General features: G+C 33.8%; 1 protein-coding gene across 1 annotated transcript; it reads left to right on the top strand.

The window, feature by feature from the left end:
* Positions 1-78: 78 nt before the first annotated feature.
* On the top strand, positions 79-18,675 carry LOC125670575 (nuclear protein localization protein 4 homolog). Its single transcript, XM_048905808.2, has 15 exons — positions 79-198; positions 3,437-3,520; positions 3,701-3,813; positions 4,448-4,678; positions 6,263-6,311; positions 6,455-6,549; positions 6,649-6,772; positions 7,320-7,499; positions 7,795-7,956; positions 9,128-9,254; positions 12,289-12,449; positions 14,865-15,044; positions 16,517-16,633; positions 16,784-16,895; positions 17,784-18,675. The coding sequence occupies exons 1-15, from the start codon at positions 178-180 to the stop codon at positions 17,948-17,950; spliced, it is 1,923 nt and encodes a 640-aa protein (XP_048761765.1). The 5' UTR covers positions 79-177; the 3' UTR covers positions 17,951-18,675.
* Positions 18,676-19,052: the final 377 nt, after the last annotated feature.

The following is a 19,052-nucleotide window of genomic DNA, read 5'->3' as shown; positions in this document are numbered from 1 at the left end:
TATAATTTATAGTTTGGATTTGAGAGTAATTTTCTTAATCATCTTAACGTTTTACCAAAATGCTTCTTGTCGAGGCCTTTCAGAGCGCGCATTTTACATTGATGGAATATTGGTGGAAGAGCAAGAATTTGCAAGTCAGCTGTTGCAGACGAATGTTGGAAGTAGATTTAACAAAGGATGTCGAAGTCTAAACAGATTGTAAGCTTTTTTCCTTCAGTCAGATCTAAATTCTGTTTTTCTCTTGACTTTGAACAGAACTTTCAAATGTAAACACCCGTAAGGCCGTTGTTAAAGCGTCGCCTCACCGGTCTATGCATAAAAATAGGCATGACATTCAAGAGACTTGTGTAACTGTTATCTTTATCCTATTTGATCAACGTACATAACTCTTAAAATGCTTTTCAATGTTTTTATAATTCATTTATTGTGTCGGGCTATCAAATCCAAGTTGGCAGCGGTACTGTAGTCGGTGTAGATTTCTGAAGGGAATAATATATTGGGGATATACAAAATTGCTAGTTGCTACAGATCCAGCCTTCGATGTACTGCGCATATTTTACTACACTCGAGTTGAGTGTTATATCAAGTTATTTTTACATTGCTGTCTCAACTGGCTCAATATTTTGCGACAAAATAGTTCTTAATATATTTCCCCACAACTGTCAAATTTACCTTCAAACACTTGTTGAAATAGATCTCCATTTGAATTGAAAACTCACAGCTTCAATGAACTTTGCCTGTTTATTTAGCCATGTTAGGTTGTGAGTTAATTTAATTCAAAGAAAAAGAAACAAAATTTATCTCAAAATATAATTATTTATATGGAATAAATGTCTCTTGATTATACCAACTACCCCATGCTTCATTTGTTTTCATTATCCTATAAAATACAAATAGCCTAAATATTTTTATCCATACTCATTTTACATGTAAAGGATATAATGAAAACCATGAGACAGTATATGATAGTAAAATTCACCACTGTTCAGTTCACATTATGCTAAGGTTCGATGCAAACTTTTTTCCAGTTAAGGACCACCACCTTTCAAATTCAAGTGGACTATCCAGGTCCCAGTTGTTCCCTCCAAAATTCTTGTTAGGAAGAAAAAATACATTTCCTTCAATTTATTTCATCATATCTAATGACTCTAGCCACCTAGACTTCTACCATTCCTGTTGATTTTCCTATCTATTTATCAGCAGAACTTTTGTTTGTAATTCCAAATTTAAAAATAAATAGATCTAATAGACTAAAATAAAAAAAGAAAGAAAAATCTTTATAAATGATTATTTATTTACTTTACAAATAATACAAGTAGTGATTCTTGTTTAGAATGTTTATATTCTGCTAAATTATCAAGTGATTTAATCACAGCTATAGAGAAAGCAATTATTTAAGAATTTGTTTTTGTGCTCAAAGCCATGGATTCTTAGACTTATCCGGATTGGTTTTGATATTAGATTATAAACAATTTCACTACCATTGATTAAATACTATCACATTGCATTTACTTAAGGTAATGGAACAAGATGAGCTGTCTATTGAAGATAATCTAATGAAGTTTATAGTATCTACTTTAATTCAGTAAACATTCACTCCTAAATTTATTACTTTCCCATGCAGGTAATCTTATCACTTCATCTCATTTACCCGTAATTCTAGAATCCTAAATTTCACCATGGTCCACCACATATCAAGCCTTCAGATGGACATTCTGATTTTCAGGTGGTGTTGAACCCTGAATTTATGTTGCAGTTTGATTCATTTGATTCAGATTTATTTGAATCATCCATTTTGGTTGAGTTGTATGTTTAGAAGATGGCATATGTGCAGATCTGATTTGAATTTGTTACCAATGAACCACAAATCAAAAAAAATTCTGGGTTCTGCTTTGCTGATGATATGAATGGTTAAATAAACCCAGTTTCAAATGTTGCTACATGCAGACTTTGTGTTATTTATAGGGTTGAAATGATTCAGCACCTTTAAATACAGTATCAATACAAATGGTGATACAATAGTCTTGGTTCGGTTACTTTTGAGTTCATTTTCATAACATACAGAGCCATGGTGGCCTAGAAATTAGATCGTTTGCCCCGCATGTGGAAGGCCGGGGTTTGAATCCTGGCCGCGACAAACCTAAGTCGTTAAAACAGGTGGTGACAGTTCCATTGCCAAATGCTCAGCATCAGGTGTGAATGTCACGGGTCCTCGGAGATGACCTTAAAAACAGATGCTCCGTGTCACAGTAGGTGTGGCACGCTAAAGAACCCTCACTGCTCAATGGCCGTAAGCGCCTAAATTTGAAGCTCTTTACTGGTCTTGGTGACGTCTCCATATGAGTGAAAAATTCTCGAGAGAGACATTAAACAAAATATAATCAATCAATACAATCATAACATACAATTGATATCTGTTATGTAGATATTTCAATCACGTTCAGTATTTCAATCTTTTTGTGGTACTCCCCATCTTGCATTATGTAGCATATCTTGCATTTGGCTATATTTTTTAACACCTGATTTAAAACCAAAGTATTGTATGTAAGGGGAGGATTTTTTCAACAGTACCTGGCAATTTGCTGAATGCTAAATGCCCATTTTGAAAATACGTTGATTATACTTGAATTAACCAATCAGAGTGCCTGTATTGAAAGGAAATATGTATATAAATGAATATACATATATGTATGTATGTATATAAGGAACTAATACAAAATTTATCTGGAATGAATCAAATGGAAGACCCAGAATCCTTATTCAACTGCAATTTATTGTTTCACCCCTAATTACTGATGGTCCAAATGTTAACTAGATTTATGCATTTGTCTTTATTTTCTACATTCATAAAATGTGACACCATTTTAAATACATATAGTATCATTTGCTGAATATTGTTATAAATATCATGTCATGAGGTCTATATATTGTTGCAGCCCTATCACATTTATATCATTAAAAAGGAAGTGGTAAATTACTGTTGCTACAATTAGGCTCTTACAATGCATAGATGACCTACCCCCTTGTCTTTTTTCATTCAAAAATGACCAAATTGGTACTATGTGCCTCCTTTATATGCGCTTATTGCGCAGCAGGACAGTATGGTCAAGGTGACAACCAAGCTAGACAGTTCTTACATGTTTTGGATAATAGGAGAATGCTAAATACCCTGCAGACTTCATACTTTCACCATGCAGATCGAATTCTTACGTGTGTATTTCTGTTTACAGCATGTACCTTTTTATCCATACATTTGGTGGTACATGTACTACTCTTATGTACATGTATATACAAAAAAAAAATTTTGTTCTCTTTCACAATATACAGCTTCCTTAGATAAAACTCTTGATAGCTCTGAAATTAGTAAGAAACAAAGATATTAGCATTGTATTTAGACATGCATCTAAATATTATACATTGTATCTTTTGTTACAAGATTGTTCGAGTACAGTCAGCAGAACATGGGACAAAAAGAATTGAATCCAAACCTCTGGAAACAGTGGCAGAATTCTTGAACAAGGTTAATATGTTTACCTATATTTAAACTTAAAATGGAAATTATGAAACATTTGTACTTCAGAGACAAACTTCAAAATATTCCAGTTTTAAAAAGTTAATTGGTTGATTCTTTTGAATACATGCATGTCAATTTTTATGGATGTTTATTTGTTGTGTATTCATTGTATGATTTTTACAACAGGTGCAGAAGGAATTTGGATTAGGTGACACCGGTTGGAATGTCTATAAATCACGGGATAAAAAAGAATGGATCAGAACATCCAGGGCTAAAACTCTTGAAACTTACAAAGTCAAGTGCGTACATACATTTCTCAACTGAAAAAACCCCCTGTTTTTAAAAGAACGGTTGTTATACCCCACACAATAAGTTGCAATGGGTATAATGTATTTGACCTGTCCATCAGTCAGTTCTGTTCTTTTTAGCACAACTCCTCTGAAACTGCTTAACAGAATTTCATGAAACTTTGTAGTTAATAAAAACATATTGTGTGGATGTGCATATTAATAGGGAATCTGATTCAAGTTTTTTTCTGTGAGTTATGCACCATTTGAACTTAGAAGTTTAGCTCAATATGGACGTATTATGTAGATGTGCATATTCACAGGAAATTTTGATGGGGGGTTGGGTTGTTAGGGGTTATGCCCCTTTTGAACATAGAAGTCTGGCTCCGGTATTGACCACATATATATTCAAGAAGAAAAATTGTATGCTATTAAAGTAATGCTAATTCCTTATTCTCAACATGCTGTCATTCAAATAAAAATTTAAATTGTAACGTTAATTTGTTGTATTTTATGCACAGCAGTGCTATTTATTATGTGTAGCATTGTCATTCATTGTGGGGTATGTGAGATAGCTCACTTTTTTATTTCATATAATAATCAGTCTTCTAAATATTTTTTCTTTAAGTATTCATTTGTGTTGTAGGCATGGAGACATGTTGTTTCTGCTTTCATCCGACCGTAAACAGAGCAATGCTAGCATTGATAGTATGAGCAGTGGGTCTGGTACCTCCAACATAACAGGCGATATGGGATCTGTCAGTATATCAGGCTCGTCAATGTCCTCGGGCTCCTCACAATCTGTTGTTGAGGATGAGGTGGATCAGATCCTGTATAAAGAAGATGGCAAAATCTACAGAGAAAAGAACGAACAACTGTAAGAGGAAAAGTTTTTTATGAATTATTTCAAAATCAATCTTTATTAATTCTTGATGGGAAAACAGTTCTTTGATAGAAGTGTTATTGGGTAACTGGTTGCACCATACGATGAAACTCCTTCCTACTGTTGGAATGGGGGGGGGGGGGGGGGGGGGGGGGGGAAATGGTTTAGAGGAATGGCTGATTTGCAGAAAAAAAAAAGACAATTGATGAGTTACGTGCCCTTTCTAAAGCTAAGACTATTAGTGCATGCATTTCCCCTCCCCCAAAAAATCCATTTGTCAATTAGCAAATGTAGGATAGGCACTGTTTGCTTTGATGTTAGGTCGAATGCTGGCAAGGCAATTACCAGTGATATGTGGTTGTACTTTAGAGCGTCTTATTGCATAACATAGTCAAGTATCTAAATTCAATTTCTGAAACTGATTTTCCATGTTGACACGTTTGGTAGACTCTTTCCTTTTACTTCACAATCATCAAATATCCACAATATTTTTTTTGAAAATTCACAACAAATTTAGTAACATAAGAAAGCTAGCTTCCCCTGATGTCTACAATTTGTTGTCAAATGATGTTTACACACAATGTGTTGCATCATGTCGTTTTAAAAAGCTTGTAGGATCTACATAGATTGTTCAATTATTAAGTATTCATAAATATGAGTGTAAAAAATAAGCCCAACATACATTGAATAATTTTGTCACTTATTCATTGAGTCCAGGTGATAAGCCTAGAGGTTAGAGCATTCGCCCCGCATGCGGTAGACCGGGGTTCGAATCCCGGCCATGACAGACCTAAGTCGTTAAATCAGGTAGTGACAGTTCCATCGCCAAATGCTCGGCATCAGGTGTGAATGTCACGGGTCCTCGGAGATGACCTTAAAAACAGGTGTCCCGTGTCGCAGTAGGTATGGCACGCTAAAGAACCCTCACTGCTCAATGGTCGTAAGTGCCGAGCATAGGCCTAAATTTGAAGCCCTTCACTGGTGTTGGTGACGTTTCCATATGAGTGAAAAATTCTCGAGAGAGACATTAAACAAGATACAATCAATCCCGGTGATAAATAAACAAACTACTGAGGTGGTTACAGACCACATGTCACTGATGAACACCTATATTCATAAAGATTTAAATGTGTGGATCTTGACATGATCACTAACAATGGCTGGTTTGGTGAAGGAGTATTTTCTGTTTGCTCAGTGTATTAATTATAAGAAACTGTACAGTATCCTTTTTTCAGGGACAGCCAATATTATGGAAATTTCTGTATAAGAAAGAGTTAAGGCTATTTAGAATGTTTAATTGATTTTGAGAGGGGACCGGATTTTTTACAGGGGGGGGGGGGGGGGGGGGTGAATTGAGGAATTTCACTATATCAATAATATTTTGAGAAACTTTAAGTATGTTAGATCAGTGATATCGATTTATACATGAGATGAGTACGCGTACTTAATATACTATTAAACACAGAAATTTTTGCAAGCATTGAGTTCTTGTTACATCATATTCCAGGAAGATTACACAAAAATAATGTTTCACAAAAAAACCTGGGCTACAGTATGTTTGATTTTTTTGTGTTTTAGTTGTCGTCACGGACCTCAAGGCAAATGTCTGCACTGTGTTCCTCTAGAGGTGAGTTTTCTTCTCCAGGTGACATTTTGGTGCTCCTCTCTTAAGGAGTGCAAGTATTTGTACATAGATTTAATCTTCACATTAAATGTACACTATATGATTTTGTGTCTTTGTATTCATACAATTTATTCCTTTTTCAACAGCCATATGATGAAGAATTTTTGAAGAGCTGTGACCCTCCTATAAAATTTCTATCATTTCATTCACACATCAGAAAACTGACTGGGGGTGTAGATAGGTAAGTCCACCAGACGAATCACAACTCAAAAGTTATCTGAAAATTGGTTTAAACTGTTTTATTTTTTACCTTCTTCTATTTGAATTTTGTGTATTTTAGAGGAAAATTTGTGTCCTTGGAGAACTTAAGTTGTAAGATTAAACCAGGATGTACTGAGCACCCCCCATGGCCAGGAGGCATCTGTACCAAGTGTCAGCCAAATGCAGTTACACTCAATAGACAGGTTAGTTTCATTTGTTTAGGTGGGAGTGAGGGGGGGGGGGGGGGGGGGGGTCATCAGATCTTTATCTGTTTCTCAAAAGTCATTTTACTAGTGAATTGGAAAAAAAATATTGCAAATGGCTCCTAAATATTTAGCCATATATTTCATGTATTAAACTGCATTTCAAACATATGATGATCACTTGGTATGATATTAATCCACTAGTCTGTCTGAAGCTGGAATTTGAGGCAAAGGGTTAGAAGCTTTTATATAGCACATCACATCTGAATCTTCATAGAAATACGTGTATATTACTTACAGTTCTACAGATAGCAAATGTTCATGAAAGTAAATCCTATCTAAAATCAGATGGCATATGAAATGAGCACATCCTTACATTGCTTCAATATATTTACCGATATGTGCAATCTATTATGTTAATCACATAAAATGTATCATTGAAATTTCAAATTTCAACAGCTTTTGATTGTCCTACCAGCTACAAACGTTTTTGAAGATGTGCATTTAAAATTATTCATATTCTAAATTTCTTATAATATTTTTTCAGAGGTACAGACATGTGGACTATGTGATGTTTGAAAATGCTTCAATAGTCGACAGATTCTTGAACTACTGGCGAAGAACAGGGAATCAGAGGCTAGGAATCATGTATGGTCGATACGAGCCTCATAAAGACACGCCGTTAGGTATAAAGGCCACAGTAGCTGCTATTTATGAACCTCCACAGGTAAAATATTATGACTGATTTGATGAAGAAATGTTTTTTTCTTTTTGAATGTCAAAAGTATATGTACATGTAAATTCATATACAATACAATGGTTTTCCCTCCTTTTTTTTTTAAATGCAGCTTACACATTTTTAAGAATGTATTATAGTAAATGAATAGAAACAGGAATTGCATTTCCACCATGTTATAAAACAATGATATTTAACTAGATGTTGCAGTAGTGGGAATCAAATCATGGTATAAGAGTTACTTGTACATGTATATGTTTAGTCTAGGTTATTATTTTCTCTTTAGAAAAGTCACAAAAACGTTCTACAACTGTTGGCGGACCCCGCAGAAGAACGGGTAAACAGAGTGGCTGATTCTCTTGGTGTTCGCCCGGTGGGATGGATATTTACTGATCTACTGGCGGAGGATCTTAGCAAAGGCAGTGTTAAGCACTTCAGAGGAAATATTGTACGTGGAATGTGTTTTTATACCCTTGAGATTGATGGGGCATATTGTTTTTGATTTGTCTGTCTTTGTGATTTGAACCCAAGTGGTTAGAATTGCCTGTGTTTTGAACTATACAAATTAGAGACTTCATACTAAGAGAGCTGAAAGGTGAAGGTCAAAACTATTGATCAATCAAGGTCATGATTGGATTTGCCATAGCTGAACTTCAGGCTCAAGGGTATAGTGTTCCAAAAACACATGTTTTTGTAGTGTCAAGAGTATCTGTTTAAAATTTAGTAGAATTTGATAAAAATCTTATTTTGCATATCCCAACCACCACCATGAAAAACAAGAACAAAATGATACATATAACTATGCTGGCATGTGGCCTTTGATTACCATTTTTACAGCAAACATGGTACTCCTATTATTAATGTCAAACAAGTCCTTTAAGTTATCCAATGTTTGAATGCACGTTGGAATGTTTGGTAGCATGTGTTGAGCATATTTTTAGTTTTAGTGCACATGCACAAGATCAGTGCAGTTTAGATTTAGCCTAATCCCTTTTGTAAGGCATATTCTGCATCAGCTCTCGGTAACATAAAAATCAGTTTTGAACATTATTAATTGTTTTACTTCGGTATCTTGCTTTTAATATATTTTGAGACAAAATCATGAGATTTTACCATATTAGACATTAAAACAAGGTTACATTAGATATTTTTAAAAAATATATAACACGATGTCTTAAGTCAAGCTTTAACTGCATGATGATATAAGGCACATATAGTACTAGTATTTGCCCTTGTTATGTGAAGAAATCAATGTCGCTGTTGATATAAAATCTCTCCATCAGTGTTTATACCACACACAGCTATCAGATAAGAATTCCACGCACCTTGTGATCTTTTGGAAATTTTCATCTTTTGCAGCTGTACATACACATGTAGTTAACTATTTCCCCCACAATGTTTGAAACAATTTGTTTGTCACCAGAATTTGGGAGTGGGCAAAAACTGGAACTTCGGGAGATGTGGTCACAGTAGTAATCTTGCAATGAAAACAGCAAGAGACATGATTATGATATGTTTATATGAGATACTATAAAGATCTGAACAATTACACAACTAGTTAATTTTAGATGCTTTTACCAAAGGCATGTTATAAAACTTTGGAATGTTTTTTATTACAGAATTCTCATTTTCTAAGTGCCCAAGAGTGCATCATGGCTGCTGATTTCCAAAACAAATATACCAATCCCTGTAAATTGTCTCCAGATGGACATTTTGGATCCAAGTTTGTTACTGTTGTAGTAACAGGTATTTTCCCTTATTCATATACTGTACAAGTAAACTTGTGTTGTCTTATAGCTGTTGGCACTGAGCGTGTACAAAACTGCACTTATGGAGTCATGGAATTGATTTTCAAGCAATCTTTGCTGGTCTGGAGGATTTTTATGGAATGAAATTCAGTTATTTTTAAACATTCTGGAATATTGGGATGAGGGAAAGATTGTTATTTTGATTTAAAATATCAAAGGTTAATGTTACTATAGCAACAATACATGTATTTTCTGTTGAATTACAAGTATATACTGATCATAAACAGAAATGCATAGCACAATTTCATATGTATTTTAAGGCATGAGAAATACTTAATAATTGACTTATTGATAACACAAAAATGATGTAAATGCTGAGTTGATAATCAAAGTATCACAAACTCTTATAATTTATACAGTCATTAACAGTTCAAGGTCACCCAAATTCAATATTTAGTGAGCCCTTCGGGATCATCGTTATTTTTAGATTCATTAAGTTATTTTATTTTGTCATACAAAATAAAACCGAACCAAAACAAACCGAAAACCAAGGTTTTGTTTCCTGAACCAAACTGAAAAATGTCTGAACCGTGACAGCCCTAAACACTTCCCCCTCCAAACTGGTCAGCCTCCTGCATGCAATTTTGCACAAAACATTCATTTTGGCACCTATATACTCTTGAGTATTCCATTGAGTCTCTACAGAAAAACTCCAGATTTATCACTGAACCAACTGTCTGCTAACATTGCCGCAGCCATACTCTATGAGTCAGAGACCATTGAAGTCAGTGACATTGCAGAGTCAGAACAATGCCATGAACAGGTCTGCACACTCTAATCCTAGCATCCCGTAGTCGATTGCGAACAGTCTGAATGGATATTCTGTGAATCCTAGGAATGGAAGATGCTGTGGATGAGCTAATAATGTAGATTGAAAGTTTTGTGTTTTATTCCAAAATGAAAAATAGAGAGTATCAACTATTTCTATTTCCACCCCAGCCACTCTATCTACAACACAGAGCTCCTTGTTATAGAACTGATGAAAACCGATATTCAGCTAGCTAACATTACTGCTCTATCAATTTCACATATGTGTGCAGAGTAAAGGTATATTTCAAAACATTTAAGCGTTTTATCGAGAAGTGTAAATATAAGCATTAAAGAGGATTGCACCGGAGATTTTGAGTAGTGTCAATTTTTAAGGAAGTGTGTTTTTGATTTCTACATCGAAGGAGAATTAGGAAATTTAAAAAAAAAACGGGGGTTGCAATGCTTGTTATTGAGCTACAGTTTTCTAAACATGACCTTTTTGCTCTTGAAATTTACTCATGATTTATTCAATGATGTTAATACACCACAAATCAATCATTACATAAAATAGATACATAATCATGTCTTCTAACAATACAGATTTTAAAAAAGTTTAATTTGAGTAATGGAAATAAATAATGACCTTTTTGACCTTGATATGAGAAAAAATTCATGAAATCAAATTAAGACATATTAGGTGTAATATGGAACTTTAAAAAGTGGGGGGTAGAGATCAAATTTTTAAATTATTGGCCAAAATACTGAATTTTTATTCAAAATTTTGAGTAAATTAATTTAAACTTTTTTAAGAATTGGTGTTTTGTTTGGAAAAATATATCAATCAAATTTAATGAATTACAACATTCGAACTACATTTGTAGTTCCAAGTATCAACTACTTGTATCATAGATTATGAAACTGAAATACACGTATAGGAGTATAAACTTCTAAGTTATATTGGATGATACAGAAACTGTAAATATCATGCAGATTTCGAACTTTTTGATTAATCAATTCTTCTTCCACAAAATATAGTCCAACCAAACCCTTTCAAAATTGAAATTGACACAAAAATTTCTCACTGGATAGAGTTCAGTGATAGATGTGTAATATGTTTGCACCAATGAGATCAGTATTGAACCAGTAAATACTTAGCTGTAGCATCCTGCGCAGTTGTGCTCAAAAGCTCAGGAGCTAACTTCCTTAAATGATAATTATTTGATACCTATCAGTATTGTGCAAATGAAAAAAAATATTGTTCAGTGTATAAATTACAATCCAACCAATCATGAACACACTACCTGCATTTACAACCAAATCATGAACACAATGTACAACCAAATCATAAACACACTATTTACAACCAAATCACGAACACACTATTTACAACCAAATCATGAACACACAATGTACAACCAAATCATGAACACACTATTTACAGCCAAATCATGAACACACTATTTACAACCAGATCATGAACACACTACTTACAACCAAATCATGAACACACTATTTACAACCAAATCATGAACACACTATTTACAACCAAATCATGAACACACTATTTACAACCAAATCATGAACACACAATGTACAACCAAATCATGAACACACTATTTACAACCAAATCATGAACACACTATTTACAACCAAATCATGAACACACTATTTACAACCAAATCATGAACACACTATTTACAACCAGATCATGAACACACTACTTACAACCAAATCATGAACACACTATTTACAACCAAATCATGAACACACTATTTACAACCAAATCATGAACACGCTATTTACAACCAAATCATGAACACGCTATTTACAACCAAATCATGAACATGCTATTTACAACCAAATCATGAACATGCTATTTACACCACATGAAATTGACCCCACAAAAATAGATGATTTAACATTATCTTTAGAAAAAAGTTTCACAATAATAGATAGTGTATGAATTATAGATATTTTAGTATACTAATAATAAAATGCTCATCATAACGACAACAGTACACTAAATGCAGGTTAAAGTTCTCTTCTAAACATTGGTAAGGCTGGTTGTCAATGTTTTTTTATATATCTCATTTTGAGGTGGCATGATTAGTCATATGAAAAATATACTAGACGCAATGAATAACCATGATTGTACTTACTTAGGCCTGTTGTTCCGTGAGGATTGTAGTACAATTGTAATGGTAGTGAATGTGTACTTTCAGGTGATGCCTCCAATCAGATTCATTTTGAGGGTTATCAGGTGTCCAATCAATGTATGGCCTTGGTTAATGATGACTGTCTGATTCCAACTAAGGATGCCCCAGAACTGGGCTATATCAAAGAGTCTTCAGAAAAACAGTATGTTCCAGATGTATTTTACAAGGTATGTGGTCAGATTTGTCACATGACTCAATGTGAACTAATGATACAAGGTGATATCAACAATACTTGTCCTGCTGTATCTTACATGAATGCTGACAGGCTAGTGTTATCAGGAACATCTTTATTGTATTGTTTTTAATATTAAAGTAAGATCTTCAATCAATACTGAAACTTTGACTATCTGTATGTATGAATTTGGTTTCCATTTATTATGTGTAATTTTAACTGTACTGTACAAAATTAATATCAAAAGGAAAATTGATTCGAAATCTATCAACAAATTTGTGCAATATATTTGTAATTCAGGAAAAAAATGAAACTTTCAAATTTTCAAACATCTCATAACAAACATAACACAAAACAAAGAATAATGGTCACCTTCAATATCTCCAATCATCTTGAATGTTTTCTGCACAAGAATTTCCTTTCAAAATTCTACTTTACACTTTGTCATAACTTAGCCATTTTGTAACTTTCTTTGGCAGAGGTAACTCGGGAGGTCTTGAGTTTGAGTCCTGCCTGTACCACGGCCACATCAAAATATAGACGTAAAGATAGGTAGTGATTGCTCCTTCGCCAAACGCTTGACATTTAGAAGTGAGAATCACAGGTCTTTCAGATATGACCTTAAAAACGAAGGTCCCGTGTCGTGGCTAGCATTTGTACACTACAGAACTCTCTCTGTTACAGCCCTGAGCTCTAAACATAGATCTAAATTTGTGGTAGTTCACCCACAGCTGGTGATGTCTCAATATGAGTGAACAATTCTCGTAAAGCAAACAAGCGATCAATCTTTGGCAGAGAATCCTTGTTTCCTAGATGCAGTATATAAACCTCTATGATTAGTTCATTTTTTTAAAGAAAATTTAGACCATTGATGCGTGTAAATATTTCTTTCATTCTTGATTTTGGCATCCCCCCCTAAATACTCAATATTTTATAAACAGGCTTCAATAGAAGGCACTCTCGAGATTGACCCGAGGTTGCAAACAGCAGGAATTGGATTAATTTGGGTCTGTCAATCTGTTTATCTGCCTGTCAGTGATTTGGATTAATTTGGGTCTGTCAATCTGTTTATCTGCCTGTCAGTGATTTTAATTTGGGTCTGTCAATCTGTTTATCTGCCTGTCAGTGATTTGGATTAATTTGGGTCTGTCAATCTGTTTATCTGCCTGTCAGTGATTTGGATTAATTTGGGTCTGTCAATCTGTTTATCTGCCTGTCAGTGATTTGGATTAATTTGGGTCTGTCAATCTTTTTATCTGCCTGTCAGTGATTTGGATTAATTTGGGTCTGTCAATCTGTTTATCTGCCTGTCAGTGATTTGGATTAATTTGGGTCTGTCAATCTTTTTATCTGCCTGTCAGTGATTTGGTTTAGTTTGGGTCTGTCAATCTTTTTATCTGCCTGTCAGTGATTGGATTAGTTTGGGTCTGTCAATCGGTTTATCTGGCTGTCAGTGTTTTGTTTCCAGATACTATTGTAAAAGAAAAACCCATTTGAGCTTATAAAGCAATGGAACTTCTGTTGAAATCTTCATGATTTAGATTAAGTATGACCCATACTGTTTTTATGTCAAAATGTCAAGGTCACCGTGTCACATGATGAAAAATGATTTGCAGGAGGTGTCTCTTAATTTTTTGAGATTCAGTAATGAAATTTTTACAGGAGGAGTTCATGAAAAAAGGATGACCCATATGCTTTTTAAACCCAAAGGTCAAGGTCACTAGCTCCCCGAAAATAACAACTGGTCTCTTGATGATATATCCAATATTGTGATTTAGCTCTGAAACTGCAAAAATTAAGTCCATATAAAGTATGTCCCTTTTTGAAAAGCACAAGTCAGATAATTTATGATTGAATAATTTTGAGCTTTCTGATTGGCCGAGATCGAACAAACTAAAAATAAAAGAACATTATATTCACTTCCACATGCCACCTTAGTGAATATAACATTTGATTTTTCCAATATCACATCAGCAATAATTTCCCAAATTGATATAATCAGTTATTATTTTTTGGTTATTCAATGAAAAATCTGGTCTCTATTCACGGTCAACTAGGTCTTGCACTCTAGCTGTAAACAAAGAAGACTGACCAGGTATTGTTTTGTAAGCTCTAATAGCCAGTTTCAGCGATGCTTAAGCTACATTTGAGGTATGAAATTTACCTCAACCTCTGGGCTTGGTGAATGTTGTACTTCTCAGATAGCTAAAGCATTGTATTTACCTATAAATGTCAAAGTAGGGGACATAAATTCACTGATAATAGTTTACTTTAGAAGATTTTTTATAGGAAGTATGGAGTATCAATTACACAGTTCTATGCAAGAAAAATGGATCATACTACTGGCATGCTTGGAGATAAAACAACAAAACTGATTTACAAACCAATGACAGATGATCATATATTGTAGGTGAAGGACTCCTATGGTAATGAGGTCACACAGCTAGCGAGACCGCTGCCTGTGGAGTATCTTTTGGTGGACATGCCAGCAGCTTTTCCACTTTCTGCTCAGTACACCTTTAAAGCTCACCTTCACACAGATGCCAAGCTATTCCCAGTGGAGTATCGACAGGAGATAGGAGAAACACAAGTATTTCATTCTTCTTTTGAAAGTAAAATCTTAATTTCTACAATGAAAAGAATTATGAATAACAAAAAGGGGTTGTAGTGCTTGTTTTTAAGCTACAATGTGTTAAACTTAGTCTTTTTATATGCCCATCATAGACAGGTCGTATTATGGTATGGCACAGTGCATCTATCTGTAAGTGTGTCAGCATTTTGTGGGTCAGATAAAAACAGTGCTTATAAGGCTAGGATCATCAAATTGGGTACACATGTACCCAAGGATTAGAGGAAAAGGCCTGTCAATTTTTCAAGATCAAACTTGCAAGGGTAATTTTAAATTAAATTTAGAAACTGTACAAAGGAGACTTGGATAATTAGAAAACAAAATAGAAACTGTACAAATGAGAATTAGATAACTAGAAAACAAGATAGAAACTGTACAAAGGAGACTTGGATAATCAAACTTGATACACATATTTTACCATCATAGATGAGTTGTATTATGGTATGGTGCAGTCTCCCTGTATGTCTGTTCATTTATCAGCACTTTGTGGGAAATATGTGTACATAAAGATTACTGATAGACTAGGTTAATCTAACCTCGTACATTTATTTCCCATGATGAGAGAACGGTGCCTCTCAAGGTCAAAGGTCAAAAACACACTTTTGTGGGTAATCACAAAGAAAAAACCGTACTGATGAGACAGGATCATCAGACTTATTGTTCATGTTCCCCATGGTGTTGGTTCAAAGGATATTTTGGAAATAATAATTTTTCTTCTCAGGTTTTACTTTAATTGAGCGCAATCTTTCTTCAATTTAATGTTTAACAAAGTTATCTTAGAACTAACATTTTATTAATACTCTCTGATGTTAAGAGAAAATATTGAAAGAACAATGTTGGAACCACATTTCTATTTTTGAATGGTTTACTGATTACTACTGCATTTTACAGTAAGTCTGAATGTTTCTTTTGTTACGCTTGTACTTCTGATTTTTTCTCATAAACCACTTCTGTTTGTTGGTGTCAACACAATATAAGCAACACAAATTAAGTTAAGCATTAGATTAATATTCACTCATGCTTTCTTATAATATAGATATGGAAAAGTTTAATATTAGAAGTATTGTCAGTTTTATATTTTAAAAAATCTGTTAAGTTACAGTGTTCAATGCCTTTCCTTAAAATTTAAGACCACATAAAAAAGGCAGGGTTTGAGTTTAAAAAAAAAATTCAATTATAGGTCAAAAAGCTAAATTTTCATATAAAATTTAGGTTGATTAATAGCAATGTTTTTACAGATCAGTAATTTCTTTGAAAAAATATATGCTCCAAATTTATGAAAAATATATCACCAAAGTTAATGAATTTAAAAATTTCAATTAATTCCAAGTCTACAAAATTGAAATTCATGTTTAAGGGTAGTTATATATGAAAGTATTTATTGTGATTCTCAGATTGAAAAATAAATAAAAGAATTACATTTGACTCAACAGGACTACACCTCCCTGTCCACCTATCTACAACAATTCCCGCCTGACAGATTCCTGGAGGCAGTGTCAGATTTCCATCTTCTGGTTTTCCTCGCAACATCTGAAATAATTCCATTAAAGGTGAGTATCATGCCTTTATTGAAACATGTGTTGAACATTACTTTTTAAAAAAAAATATCACCACAGAACTTCCATTAAAAAGAATTTCATATGAAAATTTTAATTTGGTGTTAATGCAACACTGTATTTTAAGTTCTAATTGTTCTGTAGGACTCAATAGTACCATTACTGGAGGCGGTGAAAACAAATGACTTAGACAAAGCATTTCAGTTCATGAAATGTCAAGAGTGGGCGACAGTGGAAGAAATCATGGCTGCTCATGGTATGTTGGAGTTACTGTACAATGTCAGTCTGCACAAATTTCATATCTATGTAGAGAATGTAGAGACACTTGACAAGTGATTAGAAGATTAGGAATTCACTCAGACCTAATGCTATGTATGTTAGCCCTTCATCTTTGTCCGATAATAATTGTGCATTTCCCAACTTCTCCAAAATTATAGAAACAAGTTTCACCACATTTTGCATTTATCATGTATTGAGCAAGGGGAACAAACACTGAATTTCATGGGTCATCTTCGCTAGCCAAGGGTGACAATGAAAGAGGAACACTGCGTATCATCACCCTTGGGTAGTGAAGATGTTCATGGGCATGAATGCTCAAACCTTAAAAAATGATGCAATCTGTAAAATCTTTTTTACTCCTGAATATGCAGACAATTGGGGGTGTTGTTATAATAAGCATGAAGGTAGCTTTCTTTCCAAAATTGGAAATTTCCTATTTGTTGGGTCAGTAATCCAGACCCAGGAACAGGCCTAATTACTGAGTTTTCATCTGTGTAATACTCATGTGTCACCATTAAGGCCCACACCTTTTGTTTTTGGAATGGAACTATTTATAGATATCAGGTAAAAACTATTCTGATATTCTCCACAATGTTTCCTTTTTACAGCTGTATTGTACATATGTGAAGACTTAATATAACTGTATCCATGATATACAATAAAAATATACAATAAAACATGGTTAAAGCAAACCCCCAGGACCAGCGAAAAATAGTTTGTTGTAACCAAACTTGGTTATATCCATTACAATTTTCATTATTTTTCCTCTCATAGAGGAATAAATATCACTTCGCAATAAGCTTGAATTTGTTGTAAGCATGTTCATTGTAAGCATGTTTTACTATATTTTCATTCAATGTTTTAGAAACATCACCCAGGGTACAAAGGGAGACTTCATATGTGGGTCCCGGGGCATCTCCGCTACCCCCTATAGGGTCTGGAGCAGGAGCTGGACTGTGGACATGTGCTCATTGTACCTACCTTAACATACCAGAGAAAAATGCATGTGATATGTGCTCATTACCAAAGTGAGGATAAAACTACTGAGGAAATAATTCAACAAATAGTTTTGTATGACAACTTGAAGATGCAATTCCTGCTAGCTGCAAATTATTTCAAAAATTGACAGTTTTTCTATTTATTTATTTAAAACTGAAGATATTTTGTGTGCATTCATGCTCAGGTAAGAAACATTTTTAAAAGTAACAGAGAGTTGATATGATGTATTCATTTTTGTATTTCTTTTTGCATATCTATTTTCTTCAGTGAAGGAAAGGTGACAAAGCTTGGATACTAGTGCTTTCTATGCTAATTTAACTGATTTTTCTTAAATAATTATTGAAATTGATTATTGCTATATAATGTGAAAATAGCATGATGGCATATCACAAGAATATTTTATTTCCAATTGAGTGTAAATTTTGGTGTCTACAAATGGCTAAAATTACTCTTTTCTTACTTATTTTGAAAATGGGCTACTCTTCTATATATAAAAAAAAGTTTTTCTTTGATTCAGAAATCGATTCTGACACTCTAACTATAATTCATAATGGCAATATGAAAACTATTCTAAGGTTAAACTTTTTATGTATATGGAGAGAGATAGAAAAGTGAAAATTGTACACTTGTGTCAATTTGATTTTGCTGTTTTGATAATTAAACTAGTAGAACTGCATGTTATGAAGATGAACATTATGTTGCTGCATTTTATTACACATGGATAGGTGAGAAAAATCATTAAAGTTTGTTTACACCTTTATGTTGTTCATTGAGTAATTTCTAAAATTGAAAAATAGACTGAATTATAGAAATGTATATATATTTTAAATTATATTTTATCATTTGATAAAATATAAGATTGATTATACTGCCTTACTGATTAAATTTGCATGTATGACCTGGTTAAATAATTGTTCTGTTTACATACAAACCCCACATTGGTTGTCCAGATAGTGTAGTGGTTCAGGTACTTATTTCTCACCACTACAACCCCAGTCCATCATCAGAATTGGCAGGATGTTGTTGTCCCCTATTCGGACATTCAAGTTTCCTTGGTTCCACATCAATAACCCCTTCGCACCTAAATTCGAGCCAATGAGAAGCATTGATATGAGTTGTATATTTACAATTGCAT

This window comes from Ostrea edulis, chromosome 4, assembly GCF_947568905.1.
Source record: "Ostrea edulis chromosome 4, xbOstEdul1.1, whole genome shotgun sequence".
In the NCBI taxonomy this organism is placed as follows: domain Eukaryota; kingdom Metazoa; phylum Mollusca; class Bivalvia; order Ostreida; family Ostreidae; genus Ostrea; species Ostrea edulis.
Note: the sequence above shows the minus strand (reverse complement) of the source record. Positions and strands in the feature narration are given on the sequence as shown.